The 16,484-nt window shown below is 45.1% G+C and overlaps 2 protein-coding genes across 2 annotated transcripts in view; one reads left to right on the top strand and one right to left on the bottom strand.

Annotated features, from left to right (window-relative positions):
- Window positions 1–10,450, top strand: C17H17orf75 (chromosome 17 C17orf75 homolog). Its single transcript, XM_087826039.1, has 10 exons — window positions 1–140; window positions 808–888; window positions 2,403–2,528; window positions 3,432–3,575; window positions 3,826–3,880; window positions 5,033–5,152; window positions 5,787–5,851; window positions 6,221–6,357; window positions 7,459–7,562; window positions 8,097–10,450. The coding sequence occupies exons 1-10, from the start codon at window positions 1–3 to the stop codon at window positions 8,310–8,312; spliced, it is 1,188 nt and encodes a 395-aa protein (XP_087682165.1). The 3' UTR covers window positions 8,313–10,450.
- A 2,080-nt stretch (window positions 10,451–12,530) lies between these two features.
- The window catches only part of RHBDL3 (rhomboid like 3), a 44,377-nt gene continuing 40,423 nt past the window's right edge, over window positions 12,531–16,484 (bottom strand). Inside the window, exon 9 of the mRNA XM_087826040.1 lies at window positions 12,531–16,041. Within this exon, the coding sequence (XP_087682166.1) occupies window positions 15,770–16,041 (272 nt within the window). The 3' untranslated portion in view covers window positions 12,531–15,769. The remainder of the gene's footprint in view (window positions 16,042–16,484) is intronic.

The raw sequence follows: 16,484 nt of genomic DNA, 5'->3' as shown, positions 1-16,484 counted from the left end.
ATGCTCCCCTCCTTGCAGGAATCGCTGGACGGGGACGAGAAGGAGCTGGAGAGCAGCGAGGACGGCGGCGCCGCGGACGAGCGCAGGCTCGAGCCGCCGCCCAGCAGCCACTACTGTCTCTACAGCTACCGCGGAAGCAGGTGCGGCGCCCGGCCGTCCCCGTGCCTCTGCCCCGGCGCCGCCTCGCACCCGGGCCGCCGACCTGGCCGCCCTCGAACGCCATCTTCCCTCCGGGCCGAGGGTTTGGGCCTCACGCCGTCTTTCCGGGCCCCCGCCCGGGACTGGCGTGCCTGGTGCCGTCAAGCCTCAGCGCTGCAACTGGCCCCGGCGTCTCCCCAGCCCCTTCTTGTCGCCGTGTCCTTTGTTTAGCGCAGTGCCCCGCGTGTTCAGGGTCAGTTCCCACCCCACCCCCGTCCTTCCTGTCGTCAGCTCCCCCCTTCCTTCCATCTCCCCCGCCCTTCCTCACCCCTCACTCCCGCCCTCTGCTTACCTCCCCTCTGCTCCTGCTGCCTCATTTTCCTGCGCCCGGCCCACTTTCCTGGGGCTCTCTTGGCCCTTTCAAGTCCGATGTTTAGAGAGGATTCGCTTGACGCTTCTGGATAGTTAATTTCCTTCCCCTTGTGCGGCCTGGGGAGAGAAGGGCTCTTCATGAGCACCGTATTGTGGGTTTTCCCTGGCACGAGGACAGGCACGCCTGCCTCGCCGCGTTGTGGCTGATTGTTCGCCCCGCCCGTTTGCTGGGGGACCCCAGTATTCCGTCTGAGTTAGAGCCCATAACTGATAGCTTTATTGCTTTTGTGGCTGTAGACTGGCACCGCAGCGCGGGGACAGCGACGGTGGAAGCCCAAGTGGCACAAATGCAGAAACTCCCTCTGGTGACGATTTCAGGTAAAAACAGCTTGAACATAACTCATGCCTGTGCTTTCACCTTTCGTGCATCTTTGGTCCGTAGGTGTCAGTGGGTACCCTGTTTCCACTCAGCTTTCCCAGAGTCAAACCATCAAGCCCACCTATTTCCTAGGAACCTCTTCTTGATTTCCTCCAAGGCTGGGGCAGATCCAAATACTGATCGTGCCCAGGGTGGTTAGCCAGAGACTATTATTCTGAGTTTCTTGATTGGAACTCCAGTAAATAATATCATATAAGTACCAAGAAACTTAAAATCCTCCTTATTTTACCCTTAGAATACCTTTTCATAGCTTTTCTGCTGCACACTAAAATAGAAACTCCAGGACAGTAGGGATTGTTGTTTCTTCTCTTCATTGATGTCTCCTTACCTAGTACCTTGAGTGATATTTGGCACAGGGTAGACATCTAATACATATTTATTAAGTGGATGATTGAATGGACCTTAACACTTGATGCAAAGTAGGGATAGCTAGTGATAAATTTATGGTTGAAATGATACAATGCCAGAGACTTGCTTCAAAATAATCTGGAAGGTGGAAGGGTACAGACAAGCATGGGGGTTCAAATAAAATAAGATTGGCTATAAGCTGGTAATTGTTAAAACTGGGTGGTGGGTATATGTGAGTTCATTATACTATTCTTTGGACTTTGTATATGTTTGAAATTTTCTATACTATAAAACAAAAGACCTTGAGAAGTACTGGGTTCATATTCTCTATTGGTAAGTTTGGTGATAGAAGACCTTTTCTTCCTGCATATTCAAATTATAGACTGTTTATATACTAACCTAAACCAAACTAAAATTTTTATTTTTAGCTTAGAAATGATTGCTACGCTAGAGTGTTTATTCATGGGTAAGAAGTAGATGGAGGATTGAGGAAAAAAGAGGAGGCGTGAAATAGTGACCTAGGAGAGTAGAAGAGTGAGTAAAGCAAGAAATGTAGTTAGTGCTGGGCCCACTTGAGGCTAGTGACCATTAATTTAAAATGAGACTAGACACTGTGCATGAGTTTTTGTCCAACTGGATTTAACTGCATTGATGCATGTGCAGAGTAGGTAGAGAGCTGGACTAAGCAGGGCCGAAGTTTTTTGCTAAGCAAGTACAGTGAGGTGAAAATAACGAAAGGGTTGAATGAGAATGTGTGCAGGGGTCTGATTATAATGACTGACCGTGGAATATAAGCTGGGTAAGGAGGAGGGAAGTAAGATGGGAAACTTGAGGGACTATGAGAAAAAGGTAAGGCCAGTGGATTGGGGGTCCCACTGGAGTCATAGTACTAGACAGCGTGAGCCAGAAAGGTAGTACAGTTTTAACTCTTTGATGAGGTAGCTCATACTTGGTGACATACATTCCTAGCAGCCTCACCAACAGTAGTCAGAAAGTTTTTTCAAGACCTTAAAGGGACTCTGGCTTTTAGTATTAATCTGTCTGACTTATGGGGTGTGAACGCAATAGTCCACTGGTTAGGATTGTGTGTCTTTCATTTGTTAAGCCTCTCCTTGGCGGATACTAATCTACCGTCTGAAGTGGAGCCAGAGCTGCGCAGTTTCATTGCTAAGCGTCTTTCTAAGGGAGCAGTCTTTGAAGGGCTGGGTAACGTTGCATCTGTGGAGCTGAGGTAAGTGTAAAATGTGCTGTGTGCTGAGTTTTTATTTCTGAGCTAAATATGAGAAGTGATGAGAGACTCCAAAAGATCAACTCCCACTAGACCTGCAAAATTCATCTTTGTTCTCTGCCTGCCTAAGCACTGGGCCTTATACATAAACATTTGTGGAATGGAATTAATCGAATGGCAGAGACTTTGCCTCGTAAGTGTACTTATTTAGTCCTGTACTTAGAAGAGTTAATACCAAAACTAAAATTGTATAATGTACAGGTTGTGAAGTGCTTTCACAAAGTTTGATGCCGTTCTGTCTACAAAGGGGTAATAGAGCAGATGCTCACACTTACATTCTCAGATGAGGAAATAAACTCGGAGTTCACGTCACAAGGCTGGTCACATCCATGGAGTTCAGGCTTAAATATAGGTGTCCCTGGTTGAATTCCAGCCATCTTTCCATTACACACCTTGATTGTAGTTCACTTCAAATCATGATGTTGGCATCAAGTCCCCTCAGGAATATGAGGCCACAGGTCAAAGATAAGGCCCCAGGATAAACATGTCACATCTGCTTCCGTGATTCGTGAAGGTGTGGGGAAGGAGAGAGCGTGCTTATATTTACTTAGACATGAATGTACAATGAGCAAGAGTGAAATTTGCATGAATTTTTCACATAAAACAGTCGAATTCAGAGAAATGCCATGTTTGTTAGGTGCTGCTTTAGCTGAAGCCCATCATGGTATACATTCATTTTCCTCTGCTGTTGCGAGTAAACCAAGGAGAAGTCTGGAAAATTCTGACCTATTAGATAGCAAAATAACAGTATTGTCAGATCAAGATGATCAGGGTTCAAAGCAGCCCACAGAATTAGATGCATGAGTTATCAGAATAATACACTATACCTCTTTCTTTCTTTTCTAGAATACCAGGTTACCGGGTTGGTTGTTACTACTGCCTTTTCCAACAAGAAAAACTGCTTCCTGAAATAGCAACAGTGGACTCTGAACATAGCCCTTCAGAGTATGTGGTCTGCTTTTTAGGAGGGTCTGACAAAGGACTTGAGCTATATCCTTTCTTTGGTCTTTGGGGATATCAGGAAGGAAATCGTGAGAAGGGAAGTGGAGGGGTATTACTAGCAACCTCCAAACAGCTTTCCCACCCCTTAAATATTTACTTGAATTTCATACCTTCATATGGCCATCTTGTCTTGGCTTGTTTTAATTCACAGTTTGTGTTATTTGCAAGATTTTGTATTTCCTATTGAGAGAGAAAACACTGTCTTGATTCATCCTTTGTTACTTCCTTAAGAACATACTTTCAGGCTTGAATTGGACAAGTACATTCAAGGGCTGAAGAACATGAGCTGTGAGGTAAGATGATTGAGTCGATAGTGTTTTGAGACTGAGGTGATTAATATACTATAATTGCTATACTTGTCAAATTATACAGGTAGACAAAATGACACCTAAATTATAAAAATGTGCTACTTTGAGGCCTAGTTGAACGTACTTGTTCAGGGAACATAGTCTTCCTATAAGTGCTGTAAGTTCCACAACACTGCTTGTGATGTTTTGTGTCCCATGAAAAATTCAGTGCATTAAATGCAATGTTACATGGTAACATGCCAAATGAGGAGGAGGGTGCTCTTCTGATTTCTAGGCACAGAAGATTATGGTCAGAACCAATAGTCCATGAAACCTCTGGCACCAGAGATGTGCTACGCAATGGTATGACTGTCCTTGAACTTAACATCAAAGATTTTTAGAAATATTCCATTTTTCATCCATTGATCTTTTATGAATTAGATATATCTATTAAGTTATCTATACCTATCCATACCTTTTTTAAAACTATGCATTCAGCTTGTAGCAGTTTTTAAAGTCTTAACTTATAAATTTACTACCAATTACATATGGTAATATCTCCTTTTACTTAGCATGCACTTATAAGACACTGCATGAAGGGATGTGAGCTAGGGATGAATCTAGGGGGAGCCACTCTCCCAGACTGGTCCCCAGAGAGCAGCACAACCTAGGAAGCCAGATGTGCTCATGGCAGCACATCCGACAGCTGGAGTAGACTGAGTGTTTTGACGAGTGAACTTGTCTTCTTCCCTATTCACATTTTGAGTGTGAATGAACTGCCTGCATTCCTTCAGTCATTCAGCTGGCACTTTATAAGCTAATACATGGGTGTTTCAGACACTGTACCAGGTGCTGGGAGACTGGATTATTAGAGTATCTCCAGTGAGTACATAGTATACTGTGGGGACATGGACATGTAATGCACAACTCCTCCCAGTGAAGAAATAGCACAGAACCCTATTCAGTCTTTCATTTTATATAATGCATTTCTTAGTGTGTTTTATATTATAATTCCTTTTTTTGAGTTGGGGGTGTTAGCTTAAAAACAAGAGGTGTCTATCCTCAGTTCTTTTCACTATCAAGAGTACCGTGAAGAAAATGTTAAGTCCGCTAAGGTGAAGGCTTATATTAAAGCAATGACATTCTCTCTCCATCTAGGAAAGGGGCCCAGAGAATCACATAACGGTCTACCTGAGCAGCTGGTTTGAGGATGTCATATGCCCAATCCAGAGGGTGGTTCTTCTCTTTCAGGAGAAGCTTACCTTTTTGCTACATGCTGTAAGTGTTGCCCAAACAAAAGCATTTCCTTAATTGAGAATCACTTGGGCAGAGTTTGGATTATTTAAAGACTTATTCATTTTCTTTAACATTACCCCTCCCCCCAAAATAGTTTGAATAACATTCAAACTGTGCTTGGACTCTATTTACTCAGATCTAGAAAGGAACGTTACTGAGGTGGAATTGCAAATAGTCTTCCTAATAGGATAAAACATTTTAAAATAATTGCTTTTTGAAATAATCTGGGAGAGGTGTAATTTCTGAAATAATTTGAGAAGGAAAACAGAAATCCAAAGTGTTTTAACTATATAAAAATGTCCAGGTGAAAAATGAAAATTCACTAAAACATTCCAGACACTGAGGAAGGCTTAAGTAAATGGCCGGGTTTTTCGTGTAAATTTGTGCTGGGTAGATGCAGCTGAGACTGGATGGTCCCATGAGACCAGGTCGGAAAGCCAGTTTTCAGACTGTCAGTGAGCAGCAGCTGAACAAAGCTCTGGAGTGCTCCTGGGCAATACCTGTCAAACATGTGGTGGTTTGGGGGAAGGTGATGCTTAGTCACAAGTAGCTGCTCATTGCTCAATAAAGAAAACTAGAATACACAGATCAATTAGGCTTTATTTTTCTCTCATAGGCTCTGAGTTATACTCCTGTTGAGGTGAAAGAATCAGATGAAAAAACAAAGAGGGACATTAACAGGTAAAGAATAGTTTTGCTAAAAGAGAACCTTTTATGCAGCAAGCCTGATATTTATGTTTTCATATTTTTGTTTTTATTTTAAAAAATTTTTAAAGGGCATTTAAAAATATTTTAATTGATTGCTTTGAGAGAACAAAATATCGATTTGATTTTTGACTTATTTATGCATTCATTGGTTGCTTCTTGTATGTGCCTTGACTGGGGATTGAACCTGCAACCTTGGTTTATCAGGACAATGCTCTAACCAACTGAGCTACCCAGCCAGGGCTTGATATTTATGTTTTTAAATCTCTCATAGTGCAGAATGAATTTGCTTTCTCCTTCCCATCCTGCAATATTGTTTGTGGTGAAGGACTGTGTGTGTGGCAGGTTCCTGAGTGTGGCCAGTCTTCAAGGCCTTATTCACGAAGGCACCATGACATCTTTGTGCATGGCCATGACGGAGGAGCAGCATAAGTCTGTGGTCATTGATTGTAGTAGCTCTCAGCCTCAGTTCTACAATGCAGGTGAGTTACCACCTCTGCAGCAGCCATCCTGTGTTTCTTGGGAGTTTGTCTCTGTTTTGTATTCTGAACAAATGGTACAAACTTATCTTTCCTGCCCTGTACAGCTTTACGTTTATCCCAGACTCACCTCAAACAATAGCAATTCTAAAAACATGGAAATCATGTCATGCCTAGCAATTCCACTCCTAAGTATATAGAAAAACTCTTGTTATAATTATACAAGGCAAATACAAAAACGTTCATAAAGACATTGTTTGAAATAGCAAAGAATTGAAGGCAACTGAAATGCTTCCATCAACAGGAAAATGATCTGATAAACTGCTTTATTCTTGCAGTGGAATACTATATACCAGTGAAAATGTATGACCTAGAGCTATAAGTCTCTGTATAGCTCACAAACATACTAGTGAAACAGCCATTAAAGAAAAATACACCCCGGCTGGGCATGGCTCAGCGATTGAGCATCGACCTAGGATCCAGACAATTGGGGTTCAATTCCCGGTCAGGGCACATGCCTGGGTTTCGGGCTCAATCCCCAGTTGGGGGCGTGCAGGAGGCAACTGATCAATGACTCTCTCATCATTGATGTTTCTGTCTCTCTCCCTCTCCCTCTCCTTCCCTCTCTCTGAAATCAATAAAGATATATTTTTAAAAAAAGAAAAATACATAGGCTGGGTGAAGGGGGGTACGGGGAGAAAAATACATAAAGTTTTGACATATGCAAAATAATACTATATAGGGCTTACAGATACAAGAGTATGCGGCAGGAGTTTAATATATGGGAATGATATCCTTTCTGATGGGAAAGGAGGGGGGGAGTGTACTTGGGAAGCAGCACATGGGGGCTTCAGCCATTATGGTGTTTTTAGCCAGGTGATGAGTCCACTATTTTAGACCGTTATAAAAGTTTTAAATAATTCATTATATGTTTTTTTAAAGAAATAAAGACTATCACAGTGTATACAAATATCATATCATGTTGTACACTTGAAACTGATATTATATGTCAATTATACCTCCATTTAAATAGAAAGGAAAAGAATAAATGTCTATGTTTTGTAGAATTTCATTTTTATTGGATTTTTCTAAAATATTTTACAGGAAGCAACCGATTTTGTGAGGATTGGATGCATGCTTTTTTGAATGGTGCTAAAGGAGGTAACCCCTTTCTTTTTCGACAAGTACTGGAGAACTTTAAACTAAAGGTAATTAATTGTGTGCCAGGTGCCACATATAACTTTTATCTGAATTTTAATTAGTTCCAGTGACACAGTAACAAATCTGCTTTAGAACTGTGATGTCTATTAAATAGGATGTTTTCAAAACTAGAATCTTTGGAAGGCATTTAGTTAATGTTTTCAGTGGCTTCTGCATACATATCATTGAGTTTCCAGTTAATTGGGTTGAATGCTTGCTTAGATCTCAGAGATATCAATGTTATAGTTTATGATACATCTTAATTGGAAGGCACAAAAAAAGTCACTTAGTGCCTAAGGGTTCAAAATTCTGGTGGGAAGGAGTGTTGTCACCTTTTAGGAGATTTAAAAAGTATTTTTACTTTACATCAGAGGTTTTGTTCTACCAAGGGCAAAGCTTATTAGTGATAAAAATGATGGAAATACTTAAAATAAAAAGCAAACATCTCAGCAATGTGTTTTCAGCTGGATAGGAAATATTTTTTAGGTTTCATTTTTATCTCACTGTTTAGTGAGATTTTTAACTGGGTAATCTATTTCTAGGCTATACAAGACACAAATAATTTGAAGAGATTTATCCGACAGGCAGAAATGAATCATTACGCTTTGTTTAAGTGTTATATGTTCCTAAAGAACTGTGGTAGTGGAGATATCCTTCTGAAGATTGTTAAAGTGGAACACGAAGAAATGCCTGAAGCCAAAAATGTGGTAGCTGTCCTCGAAGAATTTATGAAAGAAGCTCCTGCTCACAGGTTTTGATCACGTTTTGAGATAACTGTACTGTGAAGTTGTATATTCCAGCATTGGTGTTTGAAATTGCAGTTGTTATAAATTGTCGTAAGATTGCTATTTAAGATTATTTGAAATGCATTCCAGATTTTTTCATTTTTGTACTTTTAAAATTTAACTTAATTCAACATGAAAACCCAAGGGTTCTTCACTGAACCCACGATAGGTGTGTTACAAGTTACGGAATTTTAGTACATGGCTAGTCCTATAAGTTCTAGACTTCAGGGATTAAAAAACTTCAGAGGTGATTTTGTGGCTTCTCTCAGAAGTTTGCTGCAATATTTAACCACCTTTGCTCTCAGAAAAATCATAATATTTCTTTGTCAAAATGTACTCCTAGTCTTAGGACAGATTAGCACCATGACACCAGTTCAGAGATCTGTGCATCGTGGGTGCTGGATAGGTTTTTGTCTGATTGATAATGACGTGGATGATGAAGCCAGCTTTTAAGTTGATTTGCAAATAAATCATGAGTGTGTAAGAAATGAGCTTTAAAAATAGATGCATTAGCTTCAAGATAAAACATTCTCACTGATGGAAAGCTACTGGAGAGGTGACCCCCATCACTTCCCTTCACTTGTTCACAGGTATTAGCTGAAAGCCTGTATTTTCTTTTTTCTTTTCTATGAAAATGCTGGAGTTTTTAAACAAGAGTGTTAAAAAAGAAACAAAGTACATACATTTTACAAGCAAACTGTAACAGAAAGAACACAAACAGATTCTTCATACCAGAGTTACCCGTTGATTTTAGTTTTTTGTACTTTGTTTTTAAGCATCATTGTTTTACTCTATCAGTTGAAAGTGCCCTCAGCTAGAGCCATTTAGAATTCCCAGGGAAGCCAGTTGTAGCTACAAACACGCATAGCTCTTTAATAAATCCATTTGATAATGATTTTTGTTTAGATGATCGGAAGTCTTGTGTCCTCACTGCCCTCAGGATGCTTGGAGGAACACAAGTTCATAAAAATCCTCTTCTAAACTCATAAATTCACATTAAGTGCTGAGCTTTAACTTTCAAAATGACTGGCATTGGCCTGCTTTGTCTTCCACGGAAGTCGAGGGACATGACTCACCCCGCTGTTTCTTTTCCTTTAATGAGAAATACAATTCAGGATCTTCATGAAGGCTTTCATATGGTTTTAAACTTTAATAACCTGGATCATAGGCAGTGCAGAAAAAAGTCCAAGTAGCATTTTTATAGCATTAAATTCAGAATGACTATGGCAAGTCAGCAATTTTTGTTGTTGTTAATACTCACCTGAGGATATTTTTTCCATGATTTTTTTTAGAGAGAGTGGAAGGGAGTGCGGGGGGAGGGGAGAGAAACATCAATGTGAGAGAGACACATCGATTGATTGCCTACTGCACGTGCAGGGACCAGGAATCGAACCTGCAACCCAGGTATGTGCCCTTGACCAGGAATTGAACCTGCGGCCCTTCAGTGGGTGGGCCGACGTTCTAACCACTGAGATACACCATCAAGGACAGGAAGTCAGCAATTTTATGGCACTTCCCTTGAATCCAATGTTTTCTAATGTACTTGGTTGCCCACTACTTGGAAATGAATTTTTTAAATACACAACATTAGGACATCAACATTTCGAGTCTGGAAAACCTATTTTTCATTTTCAAATTCACATATTACTTAAGAGTCCATGCTGTAAATGGCATTTAAAAGCAAATATATTACCTGCTTCAAGTCATTTATGAATAGTCAAGGTATAAGTGTATAGTCTTTTTATGTACTTTTATGTGTATTTTGTGATGTAGGCTCACTACATTTCACAGTTGTATACAACAGTCTTATTTTTTAAGTCTGTGACAAACTATATCACTACACAAGGAAAATGGTGACATGGGATTGAGTGACTTGTTGGCCACGAGAAGAAACTCAGAGCTCATGACCAGAAACCTGTACTGTATTCAAATCTTAAGCTAATGTATTAATTTTTAAAGTTTTAAAAAGGATTTGTTCCGTGTGGAATACATTTATATATTATTTGTGTGCTACATACACACAGAGGAAATGTATGTTTGTCATGTATCAGAACGGTTTCAGTTTATCTGTAATTTTATTTGTAATAATAATAAAACAATTTAGCTTCTCACCAACACTGTTATTTTTATTTAATGAGCTCAGTTCTCAAGCCTGACATTTTTATTAACTCATAACAAGTTTATGGGGAAATTATAATTGTTATGCTAAGAATTTGTTGAAGAAAATCAAATCGCCTGCTTGAAGTATATCTTTCTGCGTCTTGCAAGAGGCATCAGGCAGAGTGTAAAAGCAATTCCCATAAATATGTTTTAATCATTTCCAGGAAGGTTACACCTGTAGAACTCAACAACCAAGGTCACTTCCTTTTACTTTTACTTTCATTCATTATTAACCATGACAGAACACCTGTCCTTTACCAGAGGGTCACTCAGACCAGAGGCCAGAAAAGCCCGCAGGCCTCCGGAAAATAAGATTTAGTTACTAGGACCATGGACCTTCCTAACCACGTGTCTTCTCAGGAATGGAAGCCCTGCTGGCTTCAATGAAGTCTTTCCACCTGGAGGCCTAAGAAGGCAGCTTCAGTCCTATTACCGCTAAACTTCCTAAACGTGAACCACAGACTTTACATCTCTCTGAGTCGGCATAAATGCTAGGTTCTAGAAATTGGGGGGTGACCCGCATCAGTCATGAATTGATAGCTGTGGCTTTTCTAAGAAGGCAAAGTGGAGATTCGGTTACGCAATCACTGAGTGAATGTCCCAAGGTTCACTGCTGTTACTGGATGGCCCCCAAACAGTGAGACTGGCTCTTTACACAGGCACACCGACCCTTCTACACAGGCAGTGTCCCTGAAGTCCTGTCCAAACACCTGAGGCCGAGCGGGAACTTGGGAACCAGGCGGTTTGGGGTATGAATGCAGCCGTGCCATATGCTACCAGGAAGTTACTGAATTTCCGTAAGTCTCCCTCATACGGGAACATTTATATCCGCTTCACACCAAGTAGCTGTGCCATGAACAGAGGATCGTATATTGAAAATGTTTCACCCAGTGCCTAGCACCTAGTGCAGGACGCAGTAAACCGTGTCCATACTATCGGTAAACATCTTACTAAGTTACTAGAAGAATGAGAATCTGGTAGAAGGGAGGAACCAGGAGAGTGAAGAGGGAAGTGACAGGAGGCAAAGGCAAAGCTAACTCGACAGCTTTAGTCTGTCCAGGGAGCTTGCTTTTCAATGAGCCCAGAACTGACCCATGGGAACACGTGCTCACACAGGGTCCCGACTTCCCTTACAGAGAAGTCGGCTCACACTCCAAACAGAAGTGGGTTCTTGGACCTTACGCCTGAACCGTACTCTAAGGTGTGTTCTGGGATGACTCCAGCAGCACTTAGAAATATTTTAAAATGATACACAGGAAAGGGATGGGAAAGAACATTACAGGAAACAAGTCCCACACCGAATCGAACAGGGTAGTGTAATCCTCAAATGAAATTTAACAGTTATGAATGGTAAATCTACACACACCGTGGCTGGCTTGGAGGAACTGGGGGAAACAATTCACTTTCTCAGGCTGCACCCATCCAAAGCCCACTTGATCATTAAACTTACCAAGGACAGACTTTACTTTTAACATTTAGGCTCTTATATTCCCCTTTCGTGAATCCTTTTACCCTGAGAACATTCCTGTCCCTTCCTCAAGATCAGGGTGTTGACAGTCCCCAGAAAGACCTGAAGACTAGGCCAGTAGGGAAAGAAGGAAGTGCCCAAGGAATTTCAAAGCAGATTCCTCCAACAACAGTAGTCAAAATATTAATCTCTCAGCGGGGTAGAATAAGAGTGAGTGGAAGGGGAAGGTGGGGCACCCACCTTCTTAACCTGAAGCCATGGGTCTGTTCCCTTATCCACAGCCAGCCCCACCCCAATTGTATACAAAATTGTCTATCTGTGCATTTTTATGGGAAGAGAACCAGCTTTCATCAACCGCTCAGAAGAGTTCAGTAATTCAGGAAAGGTTAAGAACCACCAAGCCAGAAACACCAGCTCCAAGAAACAACGCCCCCCCATCTGCATTATACAAATCACAGACCCACGACCATGACCGAGGCTGCCCACACTGTCCTCCACCCCCGCCCTGACGGAGCCCCAGATGAAACAGGCTAAGCCCTTCAAGTCACTTTCTAAATAACCGATGGCTTAAAAAAAAATCTTTAATGGAATCTGTGCTCAAATAATATGTTACAACAAAAATATACAGAATGTACACAATACAAAAATATTTCGAAACAAACATTGCAGCTTGTGTCTTTTTGTTTGTTTTCTACATACTCAAGTCCTTGGGGGTGGGGGTCAGAGTTCAGTGTCGGGCACTGGGTTTTAAGGCAGAGGAGTATCCGTGCTTTCCAGCCAGCCCTGGGAGCAACAGGAACAATGCCAGGAAAGGGCTTCCGCTGTGCCCGGGGAACCTGCATTATTTGCAAATGAAATTGGACGCTGGGGAAAGAGCTGGGCTTGGTGAGCAATGACTCTCCTAATCCTCTGGGCCAGGATAGCGCTCATGGAAACGGAGAGTCCTATTAGCTGGCAAAAGCGCCTCATTAGGGAGCTTTTCCTAATTAAAAAACGGATGATTAATGGTGTCATTAAAGCGAAATTTCTCCTTTGAAGGTTTGTTTTCCTTCCCCCGGTTTCTATGATTCCTCTTCCGTTTAAGGAGCGAGTGAGTCTGTGGCTGCTGTTTGGGGAGTCCCCAGATTTCAATTTCTGCACCGTGAGGATGAAAATCCGACCTGGCTCCGGGGCCTGCAGATTCGCACCACCCTCAGCTTCTGGGAGCACTGGCCAAGCGGCCGGCAGTGGGAGAGGAAGGAGGGGCGATGAACACAGGCTGCTGGTGGGGTGCAGGGAGCGAGGGAACACAGGGACCTGCTGAGGAGCAAGCCCTGTGCCAAAAAGCAAACCTTTCTTACCAGACAACCGGCTCTGGCCCTGGGTCAGAGACCTGGATCTTGGGAAGTGACTGTCGTCAGCACTGCGGGGCCCTGCTTAGAAGTGATGGCTGGGAGAGGATGCTGGAGATGGCTGCTGAGCAGATGAGAGGACTTCTGAGTGGCCTTTGGACACTCAGCTGGGCCTACGGTGTAGATGGGGCTCTGAGTGTGGAGGAGACACTCAACAGGAATGGCAGGTGGGGTTCCGCCTCAGGCAGTCCTCCCAAACACGCTTCCAGCCTCAGCCCTGAGGAGACTGGATGCTTTTCGGAGGACTTTCTAAAATCTTCCAGTCCACAGTCGTTTCGCCCCTGAGAGAGGAAGGCCCCTCTCCAGGCCACGGCAGACAAAGGCAGGGGGAGGGGTGGCTCTCTGCTCCCTCGATCTACGACCCACCGCCAAGGCCCCTTCTCCATCGTCACCCAGTCTTCCCAGCCCCCAGTTCCAGCTCAGTCTCCTCTCCCACGGAGCTGACTCTTCCAGCTACACCATTCTCTCAGGAGGGCAGGGAACGGCTGGCAGGGCACAGACCACATGCTTCAGGGCAACGCAGCTCAGCCAAAGACCTGGGCGCACACCACCCCGGCCGGCCGGCCATCCTCAGCGCAGGGTTGGCCCAGGTTCAGCATGACCTTATTATGCGCCGTATGTGGGACCAGGACAGTCTAGTTAGCAGTGGGCAAAGACGGGGAAGGGCCTGGCATAGCCTAGGGCGGAGTGTGGGTGCCCTGGGTAGAAAGATCCTGCCCATTCACGTGTGATCACTGGAGAAGGGAAGCCACGCTGGCCGGGCTGACTTCAAACCTCGGTGCGCATGTTGCTCTAATGGGCAAGTGGCTGGCAGAGGGCAGCCCCTACAAGCCTGCCCTTGTTCCTGCACGAACCCAGCCTTGGGTTCTTCCCCCTTCTGGGAGGTCAGCGGCTGGGAGTTCCAAGAGCAGTATAAAGGGAACGAAGCTTTGGCCAAGTCCACCCTGCCCACCTCCCCTCGGGGCCCGCACCAGCTCCTGCTAGGAGACCATTCCCTTGTGAAATGGGGGTGGGGATGGGCTTGATAATCTCCCAGTTCCCTCCCAGCTCTGGGAATCTGAGTCTACGGGCTGCCCTCACCTCTGACACTCACCCAAGCACCCAACAATTCTCTAGGAGCAGTTTTCCACCTAAACTGGAATTCCTTTTGCTGCAACTTCCTGTCCCATTGAACTCAAAGGGACACATGGCCTCGATATTCCTGCCCAGCCTCTCTTGCACCCCCAAAGCTCCTTCCCTCCAGAGAGAGACAGAACAGAACCTTTCAGATATGAAGGCCACTCCAGAGGGAACCAGAGCAGAACCTGGCAAAGGCGAGGAAACCCCTGCATTCCGAGGGGCCCTGGAAGGGTGCGAGGCCGCCCTCCACACGGACCATTCTCCCACGGGTCAGGGATTCTCAGGGAGGGGCACAGAAGAGACAGGCTTTGCTAAAAGCCGGGATTCTCAGGAACCACACCCTCCCACCTCTCAGCCCCCTCCTTCCCCTGACACCCTCACAGACTCCTCCACACCCACCCACGGCCCCTCACAGCCCTCCTCTGCCGTCTCCGACTTGCCTCACATTGTTTTTCTCATCACACAGGCATCTCCACCCACCAAACCATGTGCACACACATCAGAACACTACGTCCACTAACAAAGGAGAGGCACAATGTAGGGTCGGGGCAGGGCAGGGCAGGGCAGGACCCTAAAATCAAGGCAGGGCGCGGGATGCTGGGGCACCCGTGTGAGATGTCAGCATCCTGGGGGAGAGGGAGGGAGAAGTCCAAAGCAGGGCCTTCCCAAGGTGGACCTTAGGAGGAATCCCCTCTTACCGGGGTTCCTCTTGCTGGGTACCCCCAGGGCAAGGGTAGAGCCTGGAGTTACAGAGTCTCCCTCCTCTGCCCACCGCAAGCACTAGAGACCGCACCCCAGTGCCCACCGACGGGCACAGTCAGGCACTTCGGGCTCCCCCAGGCCACGTCCACATGTCCACCACCAGGCCCTCTCCCACTACCAGAGCTCCAGACCCAACAGCTGCAGAGGGAATGTTTCCCGGCCCGAAATTATCTCCGGGCTGGACAAGGGCCTGCCTGGCCACCACCCCCTCAGGCCTTCCTTACACTCTTATGGCCTCTATGACGAGGGAGGGGACCCCTGAACACATGGAACAAGCCCAGCCCAAAGGGATGGCTTCTCTCACCCCCACTCCAAGCCTTTGCTGGCCCGATGTCTTCAGAAGAGTCTAGAAAAACAACAGTAGCCACATCTAACTCCTCCAGCAGGTGCCTTTCAAGAAAAGACGCCCCACTGCTTGCCCAGCGCCTCTTGTCCCTGGCCTCACTGAGCTGGTGATGGGAAAAAATAATATAAATGCTCCCTGCTGACGCTGCGCCTCCCTCCCCTCCCTGACCTCAGTCCCCGGCCCGTCAGGGGGGCGGTGGCAGCTTCAAGTCCAGCAGGGGGTACGCAAAGATATTCCAGAAGACGGCGAAAAGCACGAAGATGGTATACATGGCCACGAAAATCCACCACAGCGACTGGTCCTGCAGCCTCTGCTCATAGTTCCTCAGGACCACCACGCCCAGGGTGATGCCCACGGCCACACCACCCAAGTGTGCCACGAAGCTGGGGTGAGGACACGGGGGGTAGGCCGACGGGTGGAACCGGAGCCACACAGCCCGCCCGAACTCCATGCTCACTGCAGGGGAAGAAGCACAGAGGAGTCACAGGAGGCCGCTGGGCAGGGGCCGTCCGTCCAGCCGCCCACCCAGCCGCCCGTTACTCCAGTCGCCACAGGCCGAGCACTGTTTGTTCTGTGCACTGGACACACCGTCGTGAAGACAGACAAACCTCTGTTCTCCCAGAGCTTATAGGATCTGGAAACCGACCAGCCACAATCACGTCCGTGAGATCATTTCAGTACGAGAAATTCCACAGGAACAAAAACTGGTGATTTAAAGTCAACACTGGGTGTAAGGAGGGGGATCCTTTAGTTTGGGGAGTCAGGCAAGATCTCCCTAAAGAGGTGACATTTGAGCTGAGATGGGACTATCAAGTGAAGACCCTAAGAAGAGCATTTCAGGCAGAGGGGACAGCTCGTGCAGAAGCCACAGGCTCGCGCATCCTTATGTCACGTGTCCT

Source organism: Miniopterus natalensis, chromosome 17 (genome assembly GCF_054644295.1).
Source record: "Miniopterus natalensis isolate mMinNat1 chromosome 17, mMinNat1.hap1, whole genome shotgun sequence".
Taxonomy (NCBI): domain Eukaryota; kingdom Metazoa; phylum Chordata; class Mammalia; order Chiroptera; family Miniopteridae; genus Miniopterus; species Miniopterus natalensis.
Note: the sequence above shows the minus strand (reverse complement) of the source record. Positions and strands in the feature narration are given on the sequence as shown.

Coding starts and splice junctions, on each gene's coding strand:
- C17H17orf75 (XM_087826039.1), top strand. CDS start 1: ATGCTCCCCTCCTTGCAGGAATCGCTGGACGGGGACGAGAAGGAGCTG. Junction 3,881..5,032: donor TGAAGAACATGAGCTGTGAG/GTAAGATGATTG, acceptor CTCTCCATCTAG/GAAAGGGGCCCAGAGAATCA. Junction 6,358..7,458: donor GCCTCAGTTCTACAATGCAG/GTGAGTTACCAC, acceptor AATATTTTACAG/GAAGCAACCGATTTTGTGAG.